The sequence below is a fragment of the Zootoca vivipara genome, chromosome 10, assembly GCF_963506605.1.
Source record: "Zootoca vivipara chromosome 10, rZooViv1.1, whole genome shotgun sequence".
NCBI classification, from domain to species: domain Eukaryota; kingdom Metazoa; phylum Chordata; class Lepidosauria; order Squamata; family Lacertidae; genus Zootoca; species Zootoca vivipara.
This window is the reverse complement of record NC_083285.1, coordinates 49,310,471-49,332,681: the sequence shown is the minus strand read 5'-3', so window position 1 is coordinate 49,332,681 and position 22,211 is coordinate 49,310,471. Positions and strand designations below refer to the sequence as shown.

Genomic DNA, 22,211 nt, shown 5'->3' with positions numbered 1-22,211 from the left:
TTCCAGGAAGATATTACTACCCTTTCATGTTGCTCCCGGGAAGGAAGAAGAGGCAGCAGACCTAAAGCATTTTAAGCCAGCCTTAACTGAAATCCTATTAAGATCACATCTGCTGCTTGAGAAGCCAGGAGGGCATTAAGATTTGGATACGTGTACATGTGTATGAGACATAGAGAAGGGTCTCTATGTGGACACTCATGGAATACTGCACTGGTCATTGAAAAGATACCTCCAGGTGACTGTCTTACTCCTGTGTGGTGGGGTCTGCATATTTATTTCTATATACTGTAATGGATAAGGAATCCATAAGTGACGAATTCTGAATGCAAACAGGCACCATGATGGGACTCATGTTCTGATTGTGGGATTCTCTGAGTGCCTACTCTTGGGAACAGGAATTTTGACTACATGGTCCTCTGGTCTGATTAGGTTATGTCTTTGTGAATATCACACATAGCTGAACCATTTGGCACAGTGATTGTGGGGAAATGTTCGCCACTTAATTTGTAGACTCTGCACCCCCCTCTATACCTTTAATTTCCCTATTTCTCCTTATATTTTGAAGCAATGTTTCTAATGTCAAAATGAACAACAATGGAGATAAGGGGCAGCCCTGTCTAGTAGCTTTTCTTATTTGCCATTTGTCAGAGAGAATATTGTTTATTAGTATATTATTAGTATATTTGCAGATTGATCAGTATAACTTACCTTAATTCCCGCTTAGAAAGAATTATAGAAAGAATTATACCTATCTCCATCTTCTCTAACACCTTGCTCATAAATGACCAAGAGATCTTATCAAAAGCTTTCTCAGCATCTAAGAAAATTAAAGCTGCTTGTTTTTCATTTCTTATTTCCAGGTACTCAATTAAATTAATTATATTTCTTATGATGTCTTTCATTTGTTGACCTGGTAGAAAACCTGCTTGATCCCTATGGACACATTTAAAACTTTTTTTTCAACCTGTTAAGGCTAAAATTGCAACAAATAATTTATAGTCACAGTTAAGTAGTGAAATTGGTCTGTAATTTTTAGTCTTTGTTAAGTCACAGTTTTGTTTAGGAATCAGGGTAATAAATGCATCTTTCCAGGAAGCCGGAACCACTCCAGTTGCTAAAATTCTATTCATAGTGTCTTTAAGTGGTTCGATCAAAGCCTCCAGATGTCTTCTAAAGGTTATATAGTTACTCATCTCCTTGACATCTGATGGGAGGGTGTTCCACAGGGTGGGTGCTACCACTGAGAAGGCCCTCTGCCTGGTTCCTTGTAGCATCACTTCTCACAGTGAGGGAACTGCCAGAAAGCCCTTAGAGTTGGACCTCAGTGTCCGGGTTGAACAATGGGGGTAGAGATGCTCTTTCAGGTATACAATAGGGCTGGCAGTTAACATCTTTGCTGTAGGGAAGGAATGTTGTTATTCTGAACAATATCTCCTTACCAGCATCCTTCCTCTTTTCACGCGAAAGCTCGTGGACATTTGCTCCAATGTCGTCTCTCAGTGTATGGATGATTCCCTCAAGAGCTGGGATGTTCTTGCTTTCCAGATTGATGAAAAATTCGTACTCATCTTTGTTCAGCCGGGAAGGTCTGGATTCAATGTGGATCAGGTTTATCCCCTTCTCCTGGAACAAAGATGGTAACACAGTGAAGAATGAAGCACGATTTTGGCTGGTGGCCTAGAAAGTGGCTGGGGTCACTGGGTAGTTCACGGTGCATTAAAAAAAAATCAAACTATGTTTATGAAGACTGAGCAGGCACACAAGTCCCCTGGTGTCTTCCCCACTATGGCAATATGCATCATATTTTCTAAATATGAATCCTATTTTCATCAACGAAAGTAATAGTACCACTCTATTCTGCCGTGGTCAGATACCACACCACCAGGAATACCATGTCCAGTTCTGGGCACCGCAATTTAAGAAGGTTGTTGACAAGCTGGAATGTGTGCAGAGGAGGGCAACTAAGATGATCAAGGGTCTGGAACCTAAGCCTTATGAGGAATGGTTGAAAAAGCTGGGTATGTTTAGCCTGGAAAAGAGGAGACTGAGAGGAGATATGATAGCCATCTTCAAATATCTTAAGGGCTATCACATGGAGGAGGGACCATCCTTGTTTTCTCCTGCTCTGGAGGGTAGGACCCGAACCAATGGCTTCAAGTTGCAAGAAAAGAGATTCCAGCTAAACATTCAGGAAAGTTTTCTGACAGCAAGAGCTGTTCAGCAGTGGAACAGACTCCGACAAGAGGTGGCGGACTCTCCTTCCTTGGAAGTTTTAAAACAGTGGTTGGATGGTCATTTGTCATGGATGCTTTAGCTGATATTCCTGCATTGCAGGGGGTTGGACTAGATGACCCTTGGGTCCCTTCCAACTCTATGATTCAAAGCGATGGACTGGATATGGATAGGACACCCTTATTTTCATTTTTGGAAATGTTGGAGGATATGTTTGCCTAAATTACCATATGCAACTTTTATGCCCATTCTCTCCTTGTTGTCATGCAAATCCTCTTTTTCGGTAATGCCTAGCTGGCCACCTGAGCAACTTCTTCTTTCTATCAAGTGACTATTGTAAGCAATTAAATGGACCGGTATCCTCACCGCATGCCAGAAGCACAAATTCTTTTCTTTCTTTGTTAAAAGAAAGAGGACTGCTTGGTCTGTGTTGAAAACACTGCTATGGTCATTATAGAAAACAGTCACCTCCAAGAATAGTCATGATAAATGCTGGGGTGTGTTTTTTTTTGGTACTTTAACCTTAAATAAATTCAAGAGCAGACCTCTGAAGTGGCTCCCCACCATCGCTTGCCATGAGCATTGCTGTATGTGCCTTTCTCTGAGTTCTTAGCAGATGAACTTAAATTGTTTGACCAGATACCAACACAATAAGTTGAAAAGGTCAGAAGTGCATTCAAATCCTGCAGCTCAGGAAAGATGTTCTCCTAATTGAGCTGGTCTCCATGCAAATAATGCATTTAACTAGGCTGGTCCCCGAGGTCAAGTTGTTTTAGTTCTCTAAAGGTCTGTATCACACACAGACAATGCTTTGTGTTTGCTATTTAATTAGGCGCTCGCAAATCATTAGAGGGCTCCAGCAGTAGGAAAACTTAAAATTACTCCCAGCAAGATTGATTATGATTGAGACCAGGCTCAAAAAGTCACAGCCTGCTCTCAGAAAGGAACCTTCCTTGGATCATCTTTGATATTAAGGCTTTATATCGGAGATGTATTTGTCTTCACTGCAAAAGGGCTATGGAGCATCGCACTCAGTTGTATCGCATCTTAAGAGCCACAGCAGCCAGAAATGTTACAGCATCTCCACCACTTAGGGTTTGGTGCCAGAGTAAAGTTTCAGCACCCATCACCAAGGAGGCCAAAGTAGAGGGCAGAATGAAACTCTTTTTGACCCTTCTTATGTGAGAGTCCCTGGACTCGCTGCAGAGCAGAATGAATGACTGCAGGGCGCCAGGAAGGGACAGATGGCTGAAGCTGTGGAAATAGAGAGATTAAAGGAGTGCCTATTACTGTTCTAAAAGCCACAAGGCCACACAAGGAGGAGGTTGCAAAGGGTGCTGAGAGTTGTTGGGAGAACAACACTCTCTTCCCCTTCCCATAGCTACAATTCCCAGATTTCCCTGTGATGAGGGACAGAATGTCAAAACCACTCTGAAAATTGCACCACCAGAGTCCCCTATCAACTCTTAACAACTTTAGCAAACTACAACTCTCAGAATTCTTTGCGGGAAGCCATGACTCTTCAAAGTGGTATCATAGTCATTTAAATGTAGGGCATAAATGTGGCCGTAGTCACAACTAATTTGCTGGTCTGTATCCATTATGTGTTGCTTTGGGCTCATCCAGATTTTCTTTTGTGCTGTGTTTCTTCTAGGCACAGGTCCTAGAAAGTGTCTGAGCATGGGTGGACATTTCCCTGCAGAAACCCGATCTTTGCCAGTGAATCAGAGCAAAAAGCAATTCGTGGAAAACCTGAATTTGTTTGTTCTGATTCAGAATTAAAGAGTGGGTTTTCGAAGGGAAAGTGCCAGGGCTAATAATAATAATATCACTAGAACATGGTACTTTAAAGCACAGTCTTGTGCCTAGAAAGCATGGGGCAAAAGCTAAGTGTGATAAGCCCTTTGAGGTTCGCTCAAAGATTCACTGGGCAACCCCATACTTCTTATGCAGATATAAACCCCATCAACTTCAGTGGCAGTTACTCCAAGGTAAGTGCACTAACTCCAAGTTAAGTGTGTACAGGATTGCAGTCTAAGGATGTAATGCAGTACTCACTCATGAGTCCCACTGAACACACTGGAATTAATTCCAAGTAGACATGTACAGAACTGAGCTACAAAAATGGTTTTGGGGCTTCCTTAACAACATTTAGTAACATTCAATTAAATCCGCAGGGTTGTTATAATTCTGTGGTTATTCTGTGAGCCATCCTGAGATTTTATGATGAAGGGTAGTATATAAATTTAATAAACAAACAAATAAACGTGATCTTTCTGTTACTAGTAATTGGTTTAATTCAAAATATTTATAGCTGTTTAGAGCTAGATAAATTTTTGAAATCCTAATAGCATTTCAGTACTCATACTCCACCTAGTGCCTACTGCGAAACTTGCAACTAATTGTATATAAATTCATTTCAAAGTGCTTACAATTATAAAATAAAAGAGAGTGTTTTCCATTATAAAATAAAAGAGAGTGTTTTCCATTATAAAATAGTGTTTATAGTGTTTACTCCAGGGTTCTTTGGATGCATTATTCTGTAAACCAAGTAAAAGAAGCAGAAGGAGTCATACAGGCCTGTTGAACCACTGCACTATTTTTACCTATTTTTTTCTTTAAAAAGCCTAGGTGACCTATTTATGGAGCATTCATCCCAATTTGTTTGCACATTTTCAGGGTGGTTAGACAATGTCGACTATTTACAGAGAATCCATTCTCATTTGTTTATGGGGAAGTTATACAATATTGCATCAAGCAATTGTTACCCCATACTTCTTCCCAGTGCATTTCCCTAACCTTTTCTTTATTGTGGGGGGGGGGGGGAGAGAATGATGGGGAGAGAGGAGCAAGTTGTGCAAGTGCTCCATTATCAGCTTTAACTGAACTCAAATTTGCTAGCATGTTATTGAATCCAACTTGGAAATACTGAGAGTCTAGAAGCACCCTGAATCTATGTTCACCAGCTAAAGTAAAACAGACATGAAGTTGAGAATTGTCCCCTCCCATACCCTGTACAACAATATGTCAATGAACAAAGCTCTCTCCCCCCCCCAACATTATATTAGCACCAACATCTGTTTCCAGGATGCTCTGGAAAGTGGGTGAATTTCCTGAGTCAACACTTTCTCTCGTCTGGAATGACCCTGATTCCCAGCTAGTGAAATGGAAGGGGACGAGCTATAAAACCCATCTGTAGCTCCTTCGCTATTAAAATGTCTTCTTTCACATCCATCATGGTAAACCTCTTCAAGGTTTTCTCAAGGAATGGTAACCAAGTGTAGTGCTGAGCAGAGTTGTCTCTGTGTCCTTAATGATAGTGATATTAAGCACCGTTGTTTGAACCTTTTGCCACCTCATAAGAGCATAGGAAACTGCCTCATGCTGAACATTGGTCCATGTAGCTCAGCACTGACTGACAGCAGCTCTCCAGAGATTCAGGCAGGGATCATTCCCAGCCCTACCTGGAGATGCCAGGAATTGTACCTGGGACCTTCTGCATGTAGAGCAGATGCTCTGCCTATGAGCTATGGCTCTTTTGCAATTATAAAACACATTCATCTTCTACTGAAGACAACGAAAAGACTGCCCTCAAAACCATTGGTTCCTCCCCATTTACTTATAGCACCTGAGGCCCTACACAATTCCATAACTGAATTTTTAGCAATAGGTACTCCACCCATCTGTTTCCATCCCTGATGAAAATGCATCACTTTTAACAATGAGTTTATTCCCGCATTCCCCTCATCAGAGTAATGGATGGGTTAATTTTTATCTGGGCTGAACAGATCTCCTGCAGCAAATGGCTATTCCAGTTGCATCAATACACAAACACCACTCCCCTCCGAAAATGATGTGACCATCCACTCGGTTGCCAAATGTGCAGACGTGACTCTTTCAAGGTAGCTAGGATAGTTTCACTGACCAAAGTAAATATTGCTTTTTATAAGCACATCCAAAATACTGAGAAAGATAACTGTTTTAAAGTTCTGTTTGCTCAGCAGAAGGGAGAGACGGCAGAGAAATCTTTGTTAAGAGTTACATATCTGACGACTCTATACGTACATTTTGCCCATCGCATATAGCAGGTGTGGGGAACCTTTGGTCCTCCAGATGCTGCTGAACTACAACTCCCATCATCCCTGACCATTGGTCAAGCTTGCTGGAGTGGATGGGAGTTGTAGTTCAATTAACATCTGGAGGTTCCCCAATGCAGTTTGGGCAATTGCTCATTGCCTAGCACTAAAGGAGCTGGCAAAAATTCAGTTTTTCAACTCAGAACCAACTGCATCTTCTTTCTGGGATGCTTGATGGACAGGTGAGTTCTGAGTAAGCTGCATCAACTGTGGGGGAACCAGTTCTGGAATTATTACACACACAAACTTTTACTTTGCTAGATAGGGATTTATGGTTCCCATTCTTCTGGGTAATCCTGATTTTTTTCCCTGGGTTAACAAACAGAAGTGGTCTTGGGACATATAACTTTTTCTACTTGTATTTCCCCTCCATATTTCCCTTTCACTTGCTAGGTAATTTAATTTCCCCCCAGACACAAAACAAGTTGCCAGTAGTTTATTACACAACAGTTTCTCTTTTCAGAACTGTTCTTCTCAAATGAGCTGCTTTTAAGAGGAGACTCGATGTTCTTTAAAGGAAACAAATGAAACCACAGAGGCTGGGCTTTTAACATGAGATGCTCACCCCAGTGAGTCATGCCTGGCTCGCCAGCATTGGCATCTTTTTGGCATCAGGTTAATACTTTCCTCTTCTCTTAAGCATCAGATGAAATATGATCCAGCTGTGCCAAGGCTTTGTTAGTGCTCTCTCTGGGTTGTTGATAGGTCTTTTCCTCCTCGCCTGCCCCTGCGTAGGCTGGTTTTATGCTTTTATGCCTTGTGTGTTCAATTTTGATGGTGATTTTTGTACGTTTTAAAACAATTTTGTCTATTTTAAAACTTGATTGTAAGTCGCCTAGAGACTGCCCTGTGTCACGTTACCAGCAATTCAAAAAGAGCTGTTAATAAAGGCTCGATAACGCCCTCTGTTTTGTGAACAATCTGACTTCCATAAATAGTGCTTCCCCCAAGAAAAATTATTTGGGGACACTCCCACCACATGTGCCAGAACTGTATGCAGTATCCCAAGGGCGGTCATTCAATGTACGAAAGCATTATAGTATTGGCAGTTTTATTTTCTGATGATCTCTAACATGAAATTTGACTCCTTAAAAAAAAAAAGAAATAAGTTGCCTCCCACAGGAGTAACCTTTTTATCAAGCTATCCACCGCAACCCTGTGATTGCTGTAGTGGTCAGTCACTGCCAATTCCTCTGGTGTAAGTGTGGTGTTAGGTCTGTGTTTACTCAAATAAATAACAATTAAATACTAGAAATTGTCTCCAGCAACACAAGGATAATGAAGTCATTGATTCCTCCATTGATAGGGGGTTGGACAAGATGACCCCTCGGGTCCCTTCCAACTCTCTAATTCTATGATTCTGCTGTCACCTGCATGGTTTTTTTTAAAACACATACAAATTCGATATCAGCAAAGTTTTATACATGATCCTCTGTACTTGGAAATACGCCCCATATTGAAGAAGTTCCTTTCTTCCCAAAGAGATGGGAAATGGACGGGACCCATGGACATGGCAGCAAGGGCATGGCTGTTACTAAAAACAGCAGCTTTGCATCTAGTTCCAGCATCTGCAATATCTAGAAGAATTTGCCTTGTGCTGTGGTGACGTCACGGCATTCCACTTTTCTCAGCCAATGATATAAATTGGGAGTGGGGAAATGAAGAATGATATGATGGCATAATGCAAGAGCTTTCCCCAGAGGTTTTTAACATGCATGCAATGAATACATGGGGTGTGGGTTGCAGAGGTGGTGTTGCAGTAGCGCTGGACTCAGCAGCTAAGGATAATGCATCAGGATTGCAGTTTTGACAGCCAGATGTTGGTTCTGAAATTTCAGTCGTGTTTCTCTTGCCATGCAGGCTTAGCAAAGCACATACCTCAAATATGCGTAGCACTTTAGCCAAAGCTCCAACTTCTTCTTTGAGGGAGAAAATCAAGGAGATTGCATCGTTCTGGGCCTTGCTTTCTTCAATGTAGCTGGATTCCTGCATGATACATAACACAAATGTTGACCATAAGTCTTTTCTCATAAACATGTGTTACAAGAGAGAAAAAAATGGGACAAACTCAAACCATCTGGGCCAAAGTCTACATTCTGGAAAGTCTGCTGTGTGGTCAAGAAATCTTGGAGGCAGGGGTTTCTTGTGTCTTGGCACAAGAAGCTAATAAAAGCCATTCACTACGAACAATCTTGCTAATGAGGAAATGGTGAAGACAAAGAGATCCAAAGACTGCTGGTAGGTTGCACAATTTTATGAGGAAAATCTTGAATAGATCCATGATAGTGTTGTTTGCAAATCTAAGCAACCCATGAGGATTTGATTTTAAAAAAACAAAACAAAACACCAGTTAATTTTATCCCTAGAAGAGCCAGGAATCCATCACTCAGAAGATGCTTTTAACTTCAGCACATCAATTTAGTCCACGAGGGCGAGGGAAGCTGCTCCTCAAAATAGGCCACAGCTAAACAAAAGAGAGGGGGACGCAGGTGGTGCTGTGAGTTAAACCAGAGAGCCTAGGGCTTGCTGATCTGAAGGTCGGTGGTTTGAATCCCTGCGACAGGGTGAGCTTCCGTTGCTCGGTCCCAGCTCCTGCCAACCTAGCAGTTCAAAAGCACGTCAAAGTGCAAGTAGATAAATAGGTACCGCTCCAAGCAGGAAGGTAAATGGCATTTCCGTGTGCTGCTCTAGTTCGCCAGAAGCGGCTTTGTCATGCTGGCCACATGACCTGGAAGCTGTACGCCGGCTCCCTCGGCCAATAATGCGAGATGAGCCCCACAACCCCAGAGTCAGTCACGACTGGACCTAATGGTCAGGGGTCCCTTTGCCTTTTTAAACAAAAGAGAACTTCACCTGTAGAAGTCTGTTTGGACATTGAAAATGTTTGAAGAACAGAAACTACTCAGGGCAAATTTATATGTACTGTATTACAAATTTATATTCAGAAGTCCCCCAATGTTGGCTTGGCATGATAGTCTCAAACAAACCTGACCTACTCCCTCCTGACTTAGGGAAGGGGAATGGTCTTAACCAATGTCATGCTGAGCTCCAGGACAGCTTAGAACCAGGGACGACTCACTGCTTCAACAGGTATGACTGAAGGGAAGAGCATCCAGCTTTTATCCAAAGTTCCACATCCAGGACAGGGTTCTGCACCCAGGACTCATCCCTCTAGCCTCACTGACCTTCAGAAGTCTCGCTGCTTTCAAGTGCATCCAGCAGGCATTAGGCCAAGGCAAGCACTGGGGCAGGCAGTTGCCAGATTAAAGGATATGGTCACCATTGGAAACCTGGCGAGTGTGTTTGTGGAACCCGGCTTACATGCAAAATCTGGCATGTAAGTAGGAAAAGAAACACCTTGATTTGAATTCTGACTTTTGTGACTCTAGAGCACTTGATTTTGTTGCCGGGGTGGGGGTGTCACAACAGATAATAACTGAATATTATTTACTTTGCTTGTATGTGGCTCTCATGATGTCTCCATAGTCTCCCCCTCCCGGCCTTCAGACCTGGACTGCAGGCTGGGGGTACCATTTTTGAAGTCTTCCCATTGTTAAAAAAAACAAAAAACTGCACACAACTAAGATGGCAACTAACGCATTAGGAATGTGCTAGCTTGTCTTGCCAACTGAGAGGCAAAAAGTTTAAAAATATATATTATGATTATTACTATTATTTTTGGAGCAGTCCAGAAATTTGTCACCCACCTGCAGTCTGAGGTGATACCACCTCATTCTGCTGCACCTTCATTCCATGACAAAATTACAGATTCAGCTGATTTGGAGCAGTATAATAGAATCAGCTCCTCCCAGGCTTGATATCTAAAGTATGAGCAATTTTGAGGGTATTCCTCCTCAAGGAAAATGCCTAGGGAATTCAGAGGACAGATCCTGAAGCTGAGGCTCCAATACTTTGGCCACCTCGTGAGAAGAGAAGACTCCCTGCAAAAGACCCTCATGTTGGGAAAGAGGAGAAGGGGACGACAGAGGACGAGATGGTTGGACAGTGTTCTTGAAGCTACCAACATGAGTCTGACCAAACTGCGGGAGGCAGTGCAAGACAGGAGTGCCTGGCATGCTCTGGTCCATGGGGTCACGAAGAGTCGGATACGACTAAACGACTAAACAACAACAACAAAATTACTCAGGAGAATTTCACCCACCCCTTCCTTCTACTATTCCTTCTAACTATTATAGTGAATTAATTCTTTCCTCATTGAAGCTATTTACTAAAATAATTCTGTGAGACTGGCTAACTTTGGCCAGCTCCACAGGAACAAGTGTATGGACTACAGTCAGCTATAGACATCTGGACTCCTGCAGGAAATAATTGATCCTACGCCTACATTTGCTCACAGCAAATGTATGACATGGATGTCATACACAAGCACAAATTGCATCTTTAAACACTAGTGCATAAGCATTTCACCTATATATGCACCTATATATGGGTAGCAACCACACAGTGGTGCTATCAGGGCAAGATTTTGAGGCAGAAATCCAGGACCCCCACTCAACTGAAGGAGCACGAGGATCCTAAAAAAAAACAAGGCAGACTAAGCACATTTTAAAGTGATGTAATACAACCCAAAGGGGTGAAGAACCCTTAAGACCAAGAAGTCTAGAGTCTAAAATTACCCTGCTGCATAACTGCACCCACACATTATGTGTTCACCCAAATCTTTCCACTGCAGTCCCAAAGTATATAACTCCTCCACCCAGTGCTTTTTTTTCTTTAGAAAAATGTTTAGGGGTACTCTCATTTTCCTACTCATATTGAAATACTGCCCTTGAACTTAGATTCACAAAATGTTTAGGGATATGCGTACCCCTGCGTACCTACCCCCAGGGGGAAAAAGCACCGCCTCTACCAATTCAGACTACTAATACCAAGAACCTGTGGCACTGCATATTTGGAATGGGGAAGTGCTGTGCTCATGAGCTCTGCTCCCCAGTCCCATTAAAGTCCACAGAACTGGGCAGCGCTTCCAACTTTCCAACCAGCTTCTGGAACTCTGCATTTAACCAGAGTTTCATAGGCGAAAATTAGCAGGTAAAGCACCGGACAGAGAAAAAGGCTGTTGCCTGTGAATTTCTGCAAAGGTCAAGCCATTGTTGAAGTCATATTGAAGCTGGTCGGAAAGTGGCCAGTCCTAAAATCAGAAACTAGTAAAGTGCTTATTATAATGGACTTACCTGAGAGGGATCTCCGTTCATATGGTTAAAGAATTTATTATCCATTTCCACCCTCCAGCACTAGTGATCAGGAAGTTTCTTACAGGGAGGAAAGATGGGTGACCTTACTGTGTTTGCAGGAACGTCCGAGTATAATGTGCACAGATATTTCACGTTTAGTTTATAATTGAAGGGTCAGCCCTCTTCCTTTGATCCTTCCCTTCTCTGGGGTAGGCGGGGCGCTCTGCACCACCACCCCCTGCGCCACCTCCTTCAGGCTCAAGAGGCACACACTGTTTACCCACGTCCAACGAAAGCCACAAAGCTGGAACACCTTTTAGCTTTGCCATGTGGCTTCTGTGTGGACGGATGGAAAGAATCAAGAGTCTTCTCATGCGGTTTCGTACTGTCTGCTGTGTTTAAATTCCAGCTCTGAAAAGCTTCTTCTTTTGCCACCCATGTGAGGAGAAAACAATAACAGAATTTCAGCATCTGACAACATGCAATGCTCCCATCTATGCTTAACTTATTTGCCTGTGTAAGGAAGACTGGCGGGAAAGTGACATAGTTCTCTCATCTGTTGCCTCATTATAATTTTGTATCGCTGTGGACAGAGGTTGCCCATGTAGATATAGGACTGTTGTGTCTAACGGGAGTTTTAATGGGTTGCATCTGTTTAACAAATGTTTAAGGGAAAGGCAACTTAAGGAGGCAGAAAAGGGCATTTTAAATAAAAAACCACTAAGGGCAATGTATTTAGTGGGAAGGCCAAAACTCATCTACTTTGCATGCAGAAAGTCATTGGTTCAATCCTTGGCGTCTCTAGATATTCCTGGGAGTGAGTCCTGTCTGAAACCCATGTGAAATATTGTGGGATCTTAAAATGATCACTAATCTTACCCATCCACAGCACTGCTTTTAGTCTTGGGTCAGAAGAAGTATTTTAATGGAGGGCTCAGGCCCCAGGAGCTACCAGTAGATGCCAGAGGTTGATGCCAGCCTGACATTTTCATAGTGGTGCCCCTACCACTGGATTCCTTTTGGTGCCAGCTGAGCCCTTTTAGCAAATAAATAAATAAATAAATTACTAAAACTTTTTATTTCTGGTTTTATTTTTATTTTTTCCCTGTCCTGGCATTTGTCGTCTGCGGTGCTCACCTGTGATGTAAACCACTCTGCAGACCCTACTGGATTGAAGAGGCAAGGTATTAAAGTCTAAGGGAATTGCAGCCTCTCCTTCTGCTTCATCCTCCCCCCGCAGAGCACTCTCTGTGAACTGCCTCCAAGGACTTTTATCATCTCAGTCGCATGTAGAGGGAGGCACAGATTTGCTTCAAGGCATGGGGTGTGTGGCTGGGGGGTTTGTATGCCCAATTCCCTGCATTCACAGAAGTGAGAGTGAAGGACAGCCGGGCTCTGTTGTCACCAACCCTGGAACAGAGGGCTGAGCCAGGATATTTTTCTGCCTCCGATGGAATAGCAAATGGCCTGCTGCTGAAAGTTTTCTCTTTCCTTCGAGCAGTAAATATTTTTTTGTTAAATAAATAAATACTCCCTCCCTCAATTCAAGGCACAGAGCACCCCAGGCTGACCAAATCATTTTGACGCCTGAGGCAGAAAGTTCCACAAACCCACTCACCCCTTTATGTTGCAGGAAGGTGCTCCTCCTGCCCTCCGTGATTCCAGTGTTGGAGGCCCCCGCCTTCCATCCCACTTCCTAGGCAGCAAAGGATGTTCCTGGAATGAGCTTGCTGCCCAAGAAGTGGATTCAGCCTGCTTTCACAACTGGCCAATCACGAGCAGGCTTGGGGCCAGACCCAGCTGGGCCTGTTGGCTTTTTTCGGGTCTGCTCCCAAGGGATTTAAAGAGGGCCCATGGCTGGCCTTGGCAGCCACTGTCGCTTGATCACACATCCGCCCTCTCGGTTTTTCAGATGTGGGTTGCATTGAACAGCCTTGCTATGGACCTTGTCGGTCGCCATATTCAGGACCAGGCTGGAATATTCCCGTATGGCTAACTGGCTCCTCCCATCTGATTTTCACCATCCTCCTAGCAATCATCACAACTTTGGCAGTTTGGGCATTGGGTAGGCGTAGTCTTGGACAGAGGGGAGGTTGTAGCCTCTGCCTGCCTCTCCTGAAAATGGCGTATCCTATTAAAGGGATCCAGGGGAGATGCTTCTGTCGGGATGCCCAGGTAGGGCCTAGGACCACAGCACTCCCCAAGTGCAACCTAGAGGGGGAGCTACTCTTTGATGTAGGTCAAGAACTCCCTCTCTTCCGGCTGACCCCATATTAAATATTTCCAGCAAGTGGGCCAGAAGGGATGTGGTCTACACAATGTCTATGCCAAACCTCTTACATCTGTAGTCAATAAAATTGTCTACCAAAATAAACGGCTGTTTATGTATGCAACGATGGCAGCAAGGATGCTTCTGGCCCAGAGATGGAAAGAAGGAGAAGTACCGGCCAGAGAAGAGTGGCAGACCAAGCTGATGGAATACGCAGAAATGGCGAGACTGACAGCAAAAATCAGAAACCAGGAAGACCAAGTATTTTTAAAAGACTGGAGTAACTTTTTAATATATTTGAAAGACCACTGTGGACAGCTGAAATCATTGGCAGGAACACAACGACACATGTAAAGTAACACGAACTTTGGTTACCATGATTATGTAATAGACGGATTACAGTAAAAGATGCAGGAATAACATTTAGAAATGGAATTCATGGAGAGAGGGAAGGAGGTCTGAAGGTTTGAAAGAACCTCTTTTTATTTTTTGGAACGGTTATTTTTGCTGCATTATGTAAAACTACAGAAATTATATATATATAAGAAAAGTTGTGGCCTGGCCCAAATTTGAACTTGCCATGTCTCATTATTTTGACAGTCCGTTGGGCAGGGGACGCCATCGCCTAGGCATGCAAGTGCCTTTCCCTGAGAGTACAAAATCCACAATAATAAATTAAATAACTAACCATTTGCTGCCCTTACATAACACTCCAAAGGCAATGCCTCACTCTGCCTAATGGGAGGGCCAGTGCTGACTTCTGGGAGATCACACACACCCCACCCTCCCAGGAAGAACACCAGTGAGGGTTTGGGCTTTTTTTTATTGGTAGTATTGAATAAACTTGCATTTTGTTTTTCAAGAAAAATTAAATTATTTACAGAGCGTATTATTAACTGCATATCAAACGTACAATGAAATACAATTCAAGACCATATGAAGCACCAACAAATGAATTTAATACATTCAAAACACTATTTCCAGATGTTATTGGAAGCCAAGAGGACCAACACAAATCCAGAATTGAAATGATCAAAACCAGGCAAAAATTGGAGTGTTCTGAATCTCAGATCAAACTAGTTACTAAAGGCTGTGGTAAAGAGGTGGGTCTTTAAGGCCTGTTTGAAACCCACAGTAAACGAGACACATTTGTGATGGTTTAGTGGAACTGCATCCCACACTTGTGGGTTACTCCACTGCCCGGAGCAGGGAGCCAACTCCTGCACTACCCTTCAGAATGAACTCTGCTGCAAAGGTCAATTGCCCTAGAGGGCAATAACTAGCTTGGACGTGTGCCTTCTTTAAAAGGAAATTTCAATTTCTTTTCGTTTTTTTCTTTTTTCAAAAAAGTTTTGAAACATTAAATAATGTGTAACCTTCCCAGACCCTTTAGGATGAAGCAAGATATCAAGCAAGCAAAACATTTTAGCTACTCACCATACTGGTTCAAACACTCCCTTTCCCCCCAGAAATTTTATGGCTGATGTTAGACAACCTGATGCAATAGGCACACAAGGCATTCACTTTGTGAGAGGCTCTGATTGGCAGCAGCAGGGGGACTGGCTTTCAGCGACGTTGCCAGCAGTGTAAACAGAACTGTTAGCACATCAAGCATTAACTCTCCTGTGGGGAAAGTCTGCCCCGTGAAAGTTTCATCCTTTTTTATCATCTACAAGCACAAACTCCAAAACATATTAGTCACCATATTGAATGAGGTCCATGTAGAACAGCCACAGTACAAAATAGGCCCTACATGTTATGACAAGCAACATTTTTTTAAACCATTGCTCACACTGAATGATTTTATTTTGAAGAAATGCCATGGGCTCCCAGTCCTAACTCAGTGGTAGAGCATCTGCTTTACATACAGAAGGTCCTACGTTCAATTCCAAGTAGGGCTGGGAGAGATTCCTGTCTGAAAGCCAAGAGAGCTGCTGCCAGTCAGTGCAGGCAGAACTAAGCTAGATGGACCACTGGTCTGACTTGGTGTAACTCTATAAATAAATTCTCCATTGAGGACTGAGACCTCCTGATGACTGAAGATCCAGATGAATAGGTAGAGCCCCCTGACACCATCACTGAAGATGCTCCCTAGGTCTGCCTTCAGGAAGGACCCTTGGGGTGGGCTCCTGGCAGTGGAGCCCCTGACCAAGCCACCCCTGTTTCTCCCTTAAGAGCATCAGCATCAGCATTAGAAGATTCAATGATGGTGTGCACACTTGGGAGGCCATTAGTACCATGCCTGACTCCATCGCCGTCGTCATCATCATCATCATCATGTGGGTAAGCCTAACCTTACAGTGGATTCTGTTGAGAGGGAGGGAGGGAGAAAGTAGGGCAGTTAACACAGAGAGAGAGGGAGCTTTATACTGCAAATTCCGCCTATGTTTGGCTCTGGCTTCACTTAACATTGGCTCCAATTGGAGATAGAGGAGAAAGTCAATTCAGTTTGCATTTAAAGCTGAATTTTTCAAATTTGCGTTTCGGGGGGGGGGGAATATGCAAATCTAAACACAGCTATCCTTCAAAATTCACACTTATCTGAATTTTGCCATGCAGTTCTCCAACCAACGCTTACATGTATATATTTGGGAAAGTGTGCATAAAAATGAAGATATTGGTGAAAATAACATACAAAACTGCATTGCATTAGGGGAAAGTGCTTGCAAAAATTGTACATTAGTTAAAACCGCATATAAAAATGTTTATTGGGAGAAATTCTCACTAAAACGCTGGTACATTTTCATGAGGGTTTGGATTTTTATTTTTATTTAATTGCAAATTGTCGCAAAATGTGGAGGGCTGAATGTAAGATTGGGAAAAGGAGAAACTGGGAGAACCAAAACTGACAGAACCTTCCAGCCCTAGAGCCTGCCCTCAGTTGAATGTTCCTGTGGCCAACAGCCCATATATGTTTTAGGTGGCTGTTTGAAAGACAGGGACTTAATGCTGCTGTTGGGTCATTCACATATCAAAAGGCTTAATGGTAACTGGTATCTCAAACTTATCAGGTTTTCCATGGAAAGAATAAAGCTAGATTAAATTGGGGGGAGAGGTAGATGGGTTGGCATTTTTATGACATACACGACACTGTATGGGCAGGCAGCACAAAAAACTTGGGTGCAAGAGGCACACCAACTCCACAATAACCACCCAGCTGGAAGCATCCTCAGAAACCTTTCAAGTTGTGATGGGTTAATTGCGACATCCATGCACTTCTTCCATCTGTGACGGATGCTCTGTAGGGCTGAGAACACTTTTGGGGTGAGGCAGAGATTGATCCTTCATCCCCAACTGTTATTGCTTCCCACCAGAGAAAATATTGTGTCTCCTCCACCCCCCAACTTCCAAATCAGGAAGCCCATGGAAACACTGATCTCCCATGTAACATGCAATTTGAGAGTGAGATAGTGGGCTTAGAGCAGGAGTTGGCAAACTTTTTCAGCAGGGGGCCGGTCCACTGTCCCTCAGACCTTGTGGGGTGCCGGACAATATTTTTTGGGGGGGGAAATATGAACGAATTCCTATGCCCTGCAAATAACCCAGAGATGCATTTTAAATAAAAGCACACATTCTACACATGTAAAAACACGCTGATTCCCAGACTGTCCGCGGGCCGGATTCAGAAGGCGATTGGGCTGGATCCGGCCCCCGGGCCTTAGTTTGCCTACCCATGGCTTAAAGCCTGTGACGGGAGACAGTTTGTGTTCCACTTCCAAATATGATCACTGGCCAGTAGGTGGTGATCTTTCCACATGAGATTATGGACTTCCTGTTTCTGTCCGTCCTCGTCCCCGTCCCCGTTCCCCCCCCCCCGGTCGCCCTTTGCTTCTTAACGCACATCAGTAAAAGGGAGAAAGGGTAGGTCGAACTTAATTAAGGTAAGGCAGTTTCTGCAAAGAACCCCATCTCCTGTGCACCTGAATCGGCACCTGCCCCTCGTTTCACTCCAGTTAATTGAGTCAGTAAGCGGAGATACTGTTTCCTAGCAACCTCCAAGTGTTGCCACTCCCCAGGAATTTTGGTCGACGCACAAACGATTTTGCCTTCTTTTTACCACTTCGCCAAACTTTTGTTCAAAGGAGTATAATCACATTATAAAACACTGAGCCAAAATGAGCAACCTTTTTTTAAATGAACCTCTTCCACTTCTGCAGGATAAAAAAGGGGGGGCCGCTAACGCACACTGTTGACATTTTTGGACAAAGCGGTTAAGTGTTCACAATGGGGCGTTTGCAACGGGGCAAATGTTGGGAAGGAGAGGGAGCATGCACCCACATGTGGATCGGAGTCAATCTGCACCACACTACCGTATCAGCAGAAGGTGCATTTGGTTGCACATCCTCATTGACACACAACTAGGGACACAGGAAACTGCCTTAAACTGATCCAGACCATTCGTCCATCAAGTTAGTACTGTTTATGCTAGTAGCAAACGTCTTTCTCAGTCCTCCATTAAGATGCTAGGGATTAGATTGAAGAGGTTTTTGCCTGCTAAGCATGTGCTCTACCACCGGGCTATGACACCACTCCAATGTACTCATGACTGAAGCTGTATCAGGATTATTTAAACAAAAAACCTTGCATGCAGTGTTGGTGGGCGGGCAATGATATTTCCACACTGAGACTCTGAGTCAGGCAAATAAGAAAGCAAAATTTAAAGAAAACGCATGCTCGATAGGAAAGGTCTTAGTTCTAACTTAGGCAGAGGTAGGTACAAAGAGCCATGCTTCTTAGCAAAAGAGATGAACAAAGATGTCTTGTTTCCCAAGGAAATACGGAAAGTGGTCAGCAACCCAGAGTATCAGTCCAGCACAGGTTAAAGGACAGTATGAGAAGCTTGGAGGTTTCTCCACCTACTCTTTCCCATCAGCCTCCCATGCAAACTTCCATGTTCCCCCTTTTCTCCCCAAATGACCAGAAGCACACTTGACTCCATTTTCTCCTATGAAAGCATTTGATCAGAAATTAGTTGCAACTCAAGTCCTTTCAGTAAAGTGAATAGAAAGTTCTTTGTTTTGGTTTTTTAGTTGTTTTTATTAAAGGGTTTTCATAGTTAACAAGCGTACATACAACGTCTCTGTTTTCAATTTATGGGGTCCTTTATTACAGGTCAGTTACATTCGGTGTGACACTCTGCTCTCACAGACATTGTGAGGTTGTAGGGGAGAGAAAGAAGGGGGTAGTGATTTTTCATTCTTTTGCTTAGTGTATGTGCAGAGTTTCTGAGTCAGCATTGCCAGTATAGGTTCCTTATTTATCTGTTTGTTTGTTTTTGTTTTGTTGAGAGCCATCCAAGACAGGATCCTGAGTGCCGTCTACTTCACCTCCCTTGTAAGACCAGCATTGGCTGGTGTTGCCAAGTAGACACAATTTTTTAATCAACAGTCTGCCTGTTTAACAGAGTTTTACAGTAGGTGGCTATTTCCTGGGCATGGGAGCTAAATCTTATCACCTGCTAACTGCTGCAGATCAAATTGCAGCTCAGGAGATAGTAACAAGGCCAGATCAAAAACAGACCAACTCATTTTACATTTTTTAATCGAAAGCTGTGGTGTCACTGCCAACGGCCACCTGTGCTGAGAATGTCAGTAAGGAAGTTTAAAATCTGACATGAGGGAGAGTTGCTTTTCTATTTTCCTGCCTCACCTTAACTAAGAAATAGAAGCCTCAAACTTGTATATAGATGTATCAGTAGTCTGCTGTGTGCCGGCTTACAGCCTATGGGAATATCAGTGTTTCTTCACTAATGTCATAGGCCACCTGATATGACCAAGCTGACATGGACAGTTTGTCACCAGCAGGCAGGCTATTTCCCAGCATGGCTATTTTCTCTATAGCTTCTCCTAAGAACATTTAAAGAGCCCTGCAGGACCGGACCAAAGGCTTATCCAGCCTCTCATTTGCTTCCCACAGTGACCAAGCAGGTGCTTCGGGGAGCCCTCAAGCAGGACATGAACATGGCAGTCCTCTCCCACTGTTCCCCGGAAACTGGTGTTACGCTGATGGTGATCCAACAAGAAGCATCTACAATTCTATGATCATGGCAGGAGGCCCCCTTTCTTGATGCTTAATTCTTGGGGATTTGGAAGGGAATGCAGGGCTCCACTCCTTCCTCTCCTCCTCCTTTCAAACATAAAGGCCAGATCAAGGCAGGGATTGAGAACCTCAAGGATGGGGAACCATCTACCTGTCCTCAGGACACACCTATTTCCTAGGCCACACCCCTACTGTGTCCTTGAACACTTGCCTGTGTGGGGAGTAGAAAGGGATGCAAAAAGCAGCCTGGTGCATGAAGTCAGGATCCACATTTGTTGACTCTGGCCCCATCCGTCACTGCCATATGGCCCCCAGAAGGCTATTCAAAAGCCTTTGGGCTCTCAGATTTTGTCAGTACAACACTAAAATTTTGTGCCCCCTGCCTCTTGTGCTGTGTTCTACAGCATTGTTTTGGCCCCCCTGCAGGACAGCACCAGTCGCGCTACCCTAAAACCGCCCCTGCTCTTGCTCACAGAGACTAGTCAGAAGCCTATGGGAAACACACAATGAGGGCCTCCACCCCAATGTCTGCCAGTGACTGGTGTTCACAGGTATGGGCTGCATTCAAAAAAAGCATACGTGGATGTTCCGTCAGCACAAAGATTTCAGCTTGCACAACACAATGTCACACACACCCTTCCTCCCATGCACTCCCATGTTCTCCAGAGCAGGGGGCAGGGGGCACACATTGGGGAAGGAAGGGGGGAGTTCCATTGAGAAACAGTAAATCTGTGCACTAATGGAACAAGTGCATTTGATCCTGCCCTATCTTGCCTCTAACCGTGGAGATCGCACACAGCCACCCTGACCAGTACTCATAGCATGAAGTTCTCTACTCCCATTTTAAAGCCATCTAAACTGGGCCATTACCCCCAAATTGGACAACCAAATTACACTGTTTAACTGTGCATTGTGTGAATAAGTACTTCTTGCTGTGTGTATCCTGGAATTCACTTTTATTAGATGATTCCAGGTTCTGGTACTATCAAGGAGGGAAAAAATCACTGTTTTATCAACTGTCCCCAGACTGTGCGTAGATTTATACAAGTTGCCAAGTCCGTCCTTCCTTGACTCCACCCCAGTGATAGACCACATGCTGCATGTGCAAAAGGTCCCAGATCAGGCTCAATCGCCCTGTGCCTCCAGGTAGGACAGGGAATCACAGAAAACCATAGAATCATAGAGTGGGGAGGTTCCCTAAGGCTACCTCAAGTCCAACCCTCTGCAATGCAACCATGCCCAAAACTCTGGAAAGCTGTTGGCAATACTGGTCAGACATGGTATAAAACAACTTCCCATGTTCCAAAACCAAAGGAGAGGAACCTGTGACCATCTCAATATAGTTAGATCTACAATTCCCATCTTCCTTGACCATTGCCCACACATGTTGAGGCTGATGGTGGCTGGGAGCCCAAACCTCTTCAGTTTCTCACCTGTTCCTAACTTTTAAGGAAGTCTGATCTGGAAAAAGCCTGCCAATGCTAATAGAGAGGGTGAGCTTTGAACCTCGGGATGGAGACATTTAAGGAACCAGCACCCTTGCGTACCAGGTGCAAGGCAAGGAAGAAAGCTCCCAAACTCTGCAGATCAATTTATCCTATTTAGACTAATATTGCAGCATCACAGTGCAAGTCACACTTTGCCTGCATTGAAGGGAAGCAAGCAACACAGCTGCGGACGATGCATGGGCACAACTTGATTTACTATTATATTTGACTTATTGGTCCACAGGAAATTGCACACGTCTGAATAGAGGGGAAAGTCTGCTTCTTAGAGTCTGTGAATACTGGACAGATAATGTGCTTTTTGCCCAGTGGATCTGCACGCCCAACCATCCGATTTCCCTAGCAAACCTGGCTGGGAATCCTTCGACTTGATTCCTCGGGCCGAGCTCCCATCGCCGTCAGTGCAGCAAGGAGCCTCGCCGCCTTGGCAGCTGATGGACGCGGGACACGTGGCCGCACAATGGGGACACACGACTGACCTCAGCCAAGTCGGCAAACTGCCCCCCGACCTGATCCCGGCGTCCTTTGCGCGGGGAAGGTTCCTCGGGGGGGGGGAGTAGAAAGGGGAGGGGCGAGTTTTCAGAGACAACACCCCCCAAAAAAATATTCCACCCATGTTCCAAGACGTGGGCTGCATCTGCGACGCAGTCTCGAAACGGCTGTTCAATTTAGAGTTGCGATAGTGGCAGCAGCCGAGGAATGCGGTTTGATCCAGAAGTCGACGTTTGCAAACGGCTCTCTGCAGCGTGTTCACCCCACTTCTCAACTCATATGTTGCAAAAAAGAGTGAGGGATGGGAGCTTTGAATATCTCTATCTCGCTCTCCTCCTGTTAA

At 44.1% G+C, this 22,211-nt stretch overlaps 1 protein-coding gene across 2 annotated transcripts in view; it reads right to left on the bottom strand.

The window, feature by feature from the left end:
- PAH (phenylalanine hydroxylase) overlaps positions 1 to 15,317 on the bottom strand; it is a 35,925-nt gene extending 20,608 nt beyond the window's left edge. Inside the window, exons 1-3 of one of the 2 annotated variants that reach the window (XM_060279903.1) lie at positions 15,270 to 15,317; positions 8,247 to 8,354; positions 1,440 to 1,623 (exon numbers count right to left, since the gene is read on the bottom strand). In XM_060279903.1, coding sequence (XP_060135886.1) covers positions 1,440 to 1,623; positions 8,247 to 8,354; positions 15,270 to 15,272 — 295 coding nt within the window. In that variant the 5' untranslated portion in view covers positions 15,273 to 15,317. Of the gene's footprint in view, positions 1 to 1,439; positions 1,624 to 8,246; positions 8,355 to 11,563; positions 11,719 to 15,269 lie in introns of those variants that run through there. The other variant, XM_035127988.2, reaches the window with a different exon arrangement.
- Positions 15,318 to 22,211: the final 6,894 nt, after the last annotated feature.